The 9,460-nt window shown below is 37.7% G+C and overlaps 1 protein-coding gene across 1 annotated transcript in view; it reads right to left on the reverse strand.

Annotated features, from left to right (window-relative positions):
* The window catches only part of Pcyt1b (phosphate cytidylyltransferase 1B, choline), a 93,532-nt gene extending 84,380 nt beyond the window's left edge, over positions 1 to 9,152 (reverse strand). Inside the window, exon 1 of the mRNA XM_013148941.3 lies at positions 8,849 to 9,152. Within this exon, the coding sequence (XP_013004395.1) occupies positions 8,849 to 8,920 (72 nt within the window). The 5' untranslated portion in view covers positions 8,921 to 9,152. The remainder of the gene's footprint in view (positions 1 to 8,848) is intronic.
* Positions 9,153 to 9,460: the final 308 nt, after the last annotated feature.

Genomic DNA, 9,460 nt, shown 5'->3' on the forward strand with positions numbered 1-9,460 from the left:
GAATTCATTATATAGCCCAGGCTGCCCTCAAACTTGCGATCCTTGTGTCTCAACCTCCTGAATGCTGGATTTACAGGCATGTGCCATTATGCCCTGTTAAAGATGTATCTTTGAGGTAAATGATTTAAAATGGTCAAAGAATTTGAGTAGACATTCCTCCAAAGAAGATGTATAAATGGGCAATAAGCACATGAAAAATGCTCATCATTAGCCATTCAAAAAATGAAAATCAAAACCACAATGAGATACTACTTTAAACCCAGTAAGATGGTTAAAGTTGTGATTTTTTTTTAAAACCTGGAAAATAACCAGCGTTGGTGAGGATATGAAGAAACTGAAACTCTCATACAATGCTGGTGGAAATGTAAAACAGCAAAACCTCTTTGGAAAACAGGTCCTTTCTCAAAAAGTTAAAAATAGAATTACAATTTGGCCTAAAAATTCCATTCCTAGGTATACAGCAAGAGAATCGAAGATGTACGTCCATGTACATGAAAGTCATAGTAGCATTATTTGCAAAAACTGAAAAGTAGAAACAACCCACATATCTATTGAAGGGAGAAACAAATTGTGATACATTCATACAATCAAATATTATTCTGCCATAAAAAGAAATGAAGCACTGAAGAGTTACAGCATGGCTGCATCTTGAAAACATTCACTAAGTGAAAGAAGCCACACAGAAGACTACATATTCTATGATCCTACTTACAGGAAATTGCACTGAACCAGGTCATTTTGCCCATCATGAGCTATGCCAATCATTGAAATGATGACTTTTACAAAAGAGAAAGTTTATTCACGAGGTGTCAAATGTGAGATGGGAGACTCAGGTCTCAAATCTGCCTCCCTGAGGATAGGAATTGGGGACATTTATAGACTGAGACATAGGGGAAAATGAATGGAAAGTTAACTAAGAGCAAAAAAAGTAGGTTAAGTCTAGAAAGTTTGATCTGTGAGATTTCCCCTCAATTTTTAGACATCCAAAAAGGCAAATTCATGTAATGGAGAGGAGATGAGTGGCTTACCTGGTGCTGGGGGCTTGAGAAGGGTGAGGGGAGTGACAGCTAATGAGTATAGGGTAGTAGATCTGAGGCATGAAAAACAAACACAAAAAATTTCCTCCTGGATGGTTGGTTTTAAATTAACACTATGTTCAAATAACAGTAGTGATTCCTTTAATGGACCTCCAAGTTAGCTAACCTGCAGAATTAACTGTTTCCTCTAAGAATCTGAAGAGTATTCCAAATACTTCCAGCTAGTGGGTAAGCTATTCTAGAGAATTCCTGGGTACTTTTGCTCCCAGTATTTGAGTTGTACATTTTCTGAGTTAACTGAGTTTTCCCCTAAACTTGTTTCTGCCCTTTGTGCTTGTGATTGTAATTATGTAGTTTCATTGAATATTATGTAAACTGATAAAATTATGCAAAAGAGTTGTTTTTATCAAACTAAGTTGTTTTGGAAAAACAAGATAGGTCATGTGACTTTTACAGTTATGTGGATTAATTGCTTGTTGAGGACAAGATGACCATAAAAACTAGGGGATAAAATTTTTTTTTAAATGATCCATTTTTTTTTAAATTTTATTTTGTCTTTTTCTTTTTTATTGGTATCAGGGATCGAACTCATGACCACACACTTGCAAGGTAGGTGCTTATGCCACTGAGCTAAATCTCCAGCCCCAAGGGGATAAAATTTTTAAAATCTGGGATTCTGTACTGAAAGTATGTTAAGTTTTCATTCCAATGAGAATAAACGTAACACAATTAATGGGCAATGTGCATGTGTCTTCCAAATGGAAAAGACAAAAATATCAATGGTCCAATTAGAAGATTGGCAAACGAGTAATATACTTTATATTTAAGTGAGACATTTAAGACATGTATTTATCATTTGTAAGTGAGTCTCCATCATAACCATTTTATTTTTAAATGAACAAAACTACCAGTCCCCATGCATTTCAGGCTGGTGTTTACAACTCTCTCTTCTACTATAGAATGCAGAAAACCTTACAAAGCTTTTATTAATTCTCCATTTTAAAAATCTTCAATTCTTTTGTGATATTTAAGTAAGTCCTTCAGTTTTCATCCTACAGAAAAGTGTAGCAGCTACATGAGACTAACTTATGAGACAGTTACATGTTGAAGTCTTATCTATCTCTCTTGGAGAATGGTCCAGCTCTTGACCCTCTGCGGAAGCTGAGGATGAGTTGCAAAAGAGTGACTCTGCTGCCTGTTGGCATCTCTAAGCCAATCTCACATGGTTTTCCCACAGTTAGCAACCCTAGGAGTCTGAGGGACTCCTAGAGGGAAAGCTTGTAAACAGTGATCACAATATCTTTGTTACTGGTATTAATGATAATGTGAATCAAGGTCCAGTCTGGAGTCAAGTTAAAGTTGGTTCACCTAACTTTAAATCATGCCTCCAAAACCTATTCTTTATCCTGGATGATCTGGAGATGACTCTGGATGGACAAACTCAGGACTTTTCCCAGGCAAGAAAGATAGAATGCACAATAATTTAAATTACTTTTACTCATTCATCAAATACTTCCTAAACACAATCAGGAGCCATGCATACAAGGTGTGATCGAAACATGTAACAAATGTTTAAATTTTTAAAAATTTATTACAGTAAGAGGCACATGGCCATTAAGCCTGCTCAAAATATTCTCCCTCTCTCTAAATACACTTATCCAATCATTCTTGCCACTTTCTGAAGCAGTTGTGGAAGTCTTCTTTCCCGAGTGTCCTTATGATCAACAACATGATAAATGGTGCTGCTGCACACCATTCAGTGGAAAGGCAGGTTCATAAAAAATGTCACCATGTGTTCTTGTCCATGTTTCTTCCCCAAAGCCAAACTGACCAGGAAAGGTAAATGTTTTGAATCAATTCAGGACACTGAGCCAGGTGTGACAGTGTAACTAAAGATGTAAAAAAGGATTTCCAGAATGTGGCAAGAATGATGGGATTAGTGTATACTGTGTGTGAAGCAAAGCAGAGTATTTTGAAGGGGATTAATGGCAATGCATCTTTTCCTGCAATAAATTTTTAAAATCTAAGTATTTACTGTATTTTCAATCATACCTCCTACAATAAGAATGGGGTAAGTCTCCACTGTTGAGAGTATATATGTAGAGCAAACTGTGAAAAACTGATTTTAGGGCTGGGGATATGGCTTAGAGACAGATCTCATGCTTAGCACATGTGAAGCCTTGGTTTCGACCCCAACACCAAAACAAAATGAAAAACATTTTTTTTTTGGTAAACACGATGATACTGTTAAATTTTCTAACATTGTTCATCTTTACTTTGAAAAGAAATTATTATTAAAATTCCTCCATGTCTTTATTTATGACCTACACCAATGGAACTAAGGCAAACAAATTTAAACAAATTTGAAACAAGTATTTTTCTCTTCGTCCTGGGTCATACTTTCTACATTTAAAAATTCCTTACCTCCTCTGTGTGTGTGTGTGTGTGTGTGTGTGGTGCCACAGGGAATGAAACTTGTCATTTATGAAAGCACAAAGAGAATTTTAAAATGTTCTAATACCTAGGGCAGGATGGAAATTAAAAATGTATTTCCACTTGGAAGCCTCATCGTGACAATGGGCAAAAGTAATTTTATGACAGTTTCACCATTTTCTTTATGCCATGATATACTTTTTTAACTTTTTATCGGTACCAGGGATCGAACTCACGACCGCCTGCTTGCAAGGCAGGTGCTTATGCTGCTGAGCCAAATCCCCAGCCCCCTATGCCATGATATTTGAAAGCTGAATCTGGGCCGGACATGGTGGCACATGCCTGTAATCCCAGTACTGAAGCTGGGACAAGAGGATGGCCAGGAGTTTGAGGCCAGCCTGGGTTACACTGTGAACTCAAGACTAGCCTGAACAACACAGTGAGACCCTCAAAAAAAAAGAAAAGAAAGAAAGCTGATTCCAAGTTCTTGGGAATAAAGGGCAAAAAAGGGAGAAACCAGCAGTACTCCCTTTGAAGCCTTTGACTCCCAGCCATGGGAAAACCAGGGAATCACTGGGTTTTCTCCGTGACAAGCTGAGCCTTTTGTATGTTAATTGGGCCAAGTCTAGGAGCCGGAGGAGTTAGGGAATGTGGGATTGCCAAAGCTTTGCTTAAAGGACCACAGTGGGTGGGAGCCTACAGTGCCTAAGGAGGTTAGTGCACTGCAGTCAGCCAGAGTTTGCATCAACTGGTGCTTTTCTGTCAATATGCAGAGAGAGAAGTATCAGCTGCATAATCCATGACAGTGACTATATATCTGCTAATTGAGTGAAGAGGACGTGTGACCCTTGGATCAGCCTACCACACAGTTTCCAAAAGACACAAAGACTGTGTTGAGTTAGCTGAATGCTGTGCAAATGCAACTCTGTTCTTATAAAATTAGGGTTCACCTGCAGGAATTAGAGATGAGAGAAAAGAAAGCCTAATTGATATTTTAGAGTAAAAACTAAAAATGTAAATACTTACTTTCTAATTAGGTGGCTCTTAAAATGCTCAGTTATCTAATTAATCATCATATATCTGGAAGGTTCTAAATTGTTTAATCCTTTCCAAATACATAATTTCTATTAAATTTTTTTTTTTTTTTTGCGTATGCCTTGTGTGCTAGAAATTTTCGTTGAGGAATACAAGGAAGCAACAAATTGTGATCTTTGAAATTTAGTGTTACATTGAAGGATTGGGTTTCATTTTTATTAAAAGGCATTAAAGTGTGGCACTACAGGTCTCCACAAGCTGTGAGAAACCACCTCAGCTAAGGACTCAGAACTCTGAGTCTCCATCTGGGAAGGTAGCTCATTAGCTCATTGAGAGAGCACTTGGCTAGCCTGTGTGAGGCCCTGCCTGGGTTTGATCCCCAGCACTGGAAGGGGGAGGGGAGCAAGTGCCATTCTTCTTTAAACAACTTGAAATTCTCTCTTCTGTTATTACATAGATTTGGGATAGCACTAGCAGGCGTGTTCAGTGTAATACTTTAGGACTGATGGACCTCACTAATGACTAGAGTTTTGTAAAGGCAACATGTTTGTTACCCAATTCTCCCTTTTGAAGGAGCGGTAAGATTTTGTTTCCAAATCCACAAACCAACCTGCACTTTGCCTTCTCACCAACTGGAATGCCCAGAAGCCATCTCTTTCTCACACACAGGAAGCGTTACCTCACCCTAAAGAATGGGCAGCAAAGAGTGGTACACCAGGAAAAAACCCAGGAGAAAGTTTTCTATTCGATCCATGTACTCTCTGTAAAAAGTCAGAGTCCACTTCAGTGAGTGGTGTTTTAAGAGGACTGTCTCCAGCAATCAATTATCATGTATTTATCCAACCTCTACTATGTACCAGGCTCTATGCTGAGTCCACAGGAGCACCCCTGCCAGGGAATCATGTGGAAGAAGATACAGTGGAAGAAACTCATTTTGGAATTATCTCTTCAGCTACACAAAATGTTATTGAGAAAGTATTTTATACTACCAGTTTATTGTATGATTCAAAGGAAGAGGAGAGGGTAAATCAGTAGTATAAAATGATTTTACATAGAATTTAGAAATAGCAAAAGGGTTAGTAGAAATAACAGGCTAACCACATGATTTCCTATCAGAGCATCTCACAAGATCCCTGTTTTGTTTTAATGAATAAATACAAATGATGTGTAACTATCATATCAATTGCTTGCATGTAAGTGATTGCTTCTGGAGTTATTTGATGGTACTTAAAAATCTTTGGTCTGTGAAATGGATTTAACAATCACCTTGACTCTTATCTATATTATTAATTTGCAGATCAAAGTTAACTTGGTTCTATGAAAATGAGAAGATTTTAAATGAATGAGATTTTAATGTAAAAATTTAAATCCATTTTACTTGCAAAGAACTACAGTGTATTTTGAGAATGTGTCAACATATCTAAAAGAAACATTATGGTTCAAAGCAGTATTATGTAACAAAACTTTTGTGATAATAAAATATTCCATAGTTGCACTGTCTGCAAAACAGTAGTGACTAGCCACAGGCAGCTACTGAGCACATGAAATGTGGTTAGTGTGACTGAGGAATTAAATTTTAAGTATTATTATATTTAAATTATGGCTAGTGCTACTTTATTTGAACATGTAAGGTACTTTTGTTTGTCTAATTGATTTTTGTAGTACTGGGATTGAACCCAGGACCTTTGCACTGAGCTACATCCCCAGTCCTTATTTTATTTATTTATTTTTAAATTTTGAGAGAGGGTCTCATTAAATTGCCCAGATTAGGTTCAAATTTAGAATCCCCCTACCTCAGCTTCCCAGAGTGCTGGGATTCCTGGCATATACACCACATGAGGCTTCACAGTGTGGGTTTTTTTAAAAAAAAGGAAATTGGGTTTTAGGAGCCTGAATTCCAGCACTACTGTTACTACCTTGAACAATTTACTTGAGTTCTGGCAGCTCCAATTTCCTCACTTCAAAATGAGAATATAAATAATAATACAAGATTTGGAGTGAGAGGAATTAGGATAATTAATATTTGGGTATTCTCCTGGTTTCAAATACATGCCAACCAAAAAGCAAAATTAAATGTGTAAAATATAACCAGCTCCAATTTAAAAGGAATTTTAATTTTCACAGATCTCTAAAATGTTATTAAATTTATTATTGTCAGCTTTCATATACAATATTTATTCATCATTGTAACTATTGGCTGATAAACAGCACTATTAGCAGTGCCATAAAAGGTCATGAGTCAGCTTAGGATATTAATGTATGGTTTACATAAAGGCTAGCAGTCATAAAGTTAACTTTACAGAAGTTGAGGTAACTTGGGTGAGAAAAGTATTGCATATCAAGAACTGAAATTTGTGATTAAAATGTTATTGTAATCACTATATTATTGTTACAGTTAACAATGTAATAATCCATTTTAGAGCCTCAAGGAGGTTAAACAAACCCATTCCACTTAACTGAGGGGAACTGAGGCACAAATTAGCAAAATATGTGAGTGGTTATGAGCTTAAGCCCTTTTGATAAGCATAATTACATGAAATAAGGCATAAAAAGTACTTGCACAGGGCCTGCCACCTAGTAAGGACTAAAAATGCCGGCCATTATTATGACGATAAGTGATGCTATCAGGTGACTACGAACTTGGAGCCTTTTGTCTGTTTCACAATTCACAAGAGATATGGAAGTGTGGAGTGATATTTGCACAAATTTAATTCTATATGACTTGAACTTGGAAAGATCATTTCGACTTTCCGTATCCGTACCAGTCAAGAACCAAACAGAATTGTTTGGAAAACATTGCAAATCTATTTTTGCAATGAGGATTGAATGTCTCCCATTAATTCTACAATTTTTTTTTTTTTGGCATTGGGGATGGAACTTGCAACCTAGCACTTGCCAGGCAGGTGTTTATGCTGCTAAGCTAAATCCCCAGCCCCATTAATTCTTTTTTGTTTGTTTGTTTGTTTTTTGCTCTTTTTCGTTTTTATCGGTACCGGGGATCGAACTCACGACCGCCTGCTTGCAAGGCAGGCGCTTATGCCACTGAGCTAAATCCCCAGCCCCTAGCCCCATTAATTCTAATTAGGGGTGAAACTCATGAGCCTTCAATATGTAAATCTCTCCAAATTTGAGATAACATGGAGGTAACCAGGAAAAGTACCTATATCTATCATGCAGATTAAGTGTCCACTGGATAAGGACTACTTTTAGAAGCATATGTTGCTGAAGATAGCCATCCACATTGATCCCAAGGCACTTAGGAAGGTCATGGATGAGGACTGAGACAGGAAAAGCAGGACTACTGTCTTGAGGTCTGAGAAATCCTTTTCTGATTAGGGCAGTAAAAGTTGATTCACTGTTTTTTTTTTTTTTTTATCGGTACCAGGGATTGAACTCACGACTGCCTGCTTGCAAGGCAGGCTCTTATGCCGCTGAGCTAAATCCCCAGCCCCAGCTGTTTCACTGTTAAGCAGAGAAATCACATCTGTCTAGGAAATCATCTGGAGTCTTCCTTAGAACTTTGTCCCACTGCCTAAACTTTCTCCATCTAGAAGTCATTTCCTTTAGCAGTGCTTCCCCTCAAATGCACATTCCTCTGGGTACCACATAAAATGGTCTAGTTAATTCAATAGTTACATAGCATGGAATTCAGAAATGGATGTCACAATCTGGATTCTGTGACACTTCTCATTTTATAGGATAATGAACATTGCTTTTTGATCTTTTTTGAGAGAGGTTTCATCATGCAGTTCAGGTTAGCCTTGACTTCACTTTGTAGCCCAGGCTGACCTCAAACTCAGGGCAATTTCCTGCTTCAGCCCCAAGTGCTACGATTACAGGCATGCACCACCATGCCTGGTCTAGGATAATGAACATTTTGTTAAAACATTTCTCCAATGCCCTCAGCTTCCCATGATATCTCTTTTTGCCTCAGAACCCCTACATTTCCTCACATTGATTTGACTTTGCTTTTTATTATCATTTGGTGCTGGTGATTGATTACAGGGCCTCATGTATGCTAAACACATCATCTACTACTGAGCTACATCCCCAGCCCCTATTTCTTTTTTTATGTGGATTTACTCCTGTTGATTAACTCTCTTCATGGAATTTACATATTCTATTAGAGGATAAAGCAATATTAGCACGTTTTCTTTTCTTTTCTTTCTTTCTTTTTTATGTCTTTTTCCTTTTTATCGGTACCGGGGATCGAACTCAGGACTGCCTGCTTGCAAAGCAGGCACTTATGCCGCTGAGCTAAATCCCCAGCCCCATATAGGACTTTTTGAACCAACTTTGATATTCAAAAAGGCAAAAATTCAATAAGGAAGCATGTATATTACCTTGTGCCAGAATTTGGGAGTGCAATTGTCTCTGGTTTCCTCTTCCATGGTGCATTCTTGGTGGCCCACCATATCTGTTCCTGACCTTCTTTGCCTCTGATCTAGAATCCTCTTCCTTTGAAGTTCTTTTGATTCACAAGATGAAATTTTTGCTGTTCTGGATTTACCAGGGATACTTAAGGTCAAGTTAGCTCTCTATGCTTAGCCCTTCAAGAGAAGCTGGGAGGAACTAGGAGTGTCCAATTACTGAATAAGCAGAGATTCAAGTTTCTCCGTGCTCCTCCTTTATTTACTACAAGCCTTCTCTTGTCCCCTCAGGGCTGTTGTTCACTGACAATGTGCTCTGACTATGATGGCCTGTTGTGTGGGTACAGGCAGGTTGTGGTGAAAGCTGCAGTTTTGAAAAAAGCCATTGTTTAATCTACCCTGTCCCTTCCTGGAGCTATGGCAACAAATTCCGTTGGTGAATTAACTATGTCATTGTGTGCTGGCTCAACTGATTATGCTTCTGGAATGACAAACATTTTCTGTTTCTTTTTTCTGAGATAAAAAGTAGTCAAAACCTTGAAGTATTGATACACAACTCAGCTCTTTATTTAAATAAGAAAAGAC

This window comes from Cavia porcellus, unplaced genomic scaffold (assembly GCF_034190915.1).
Source record: "Cavia porcellus strain 051 isolate PalLab524CR breed Dunkin Hartley unplaced genomic scaffold, mCavPor4.1 scaffold_33, whole genome shotgun sequence".
NCBI classification, from domain to species: Eukaryota; Metazoa; Chordata; class Mammalia; order Rodentia; family Caviidae; genus Cavia; species Cavia porcellus.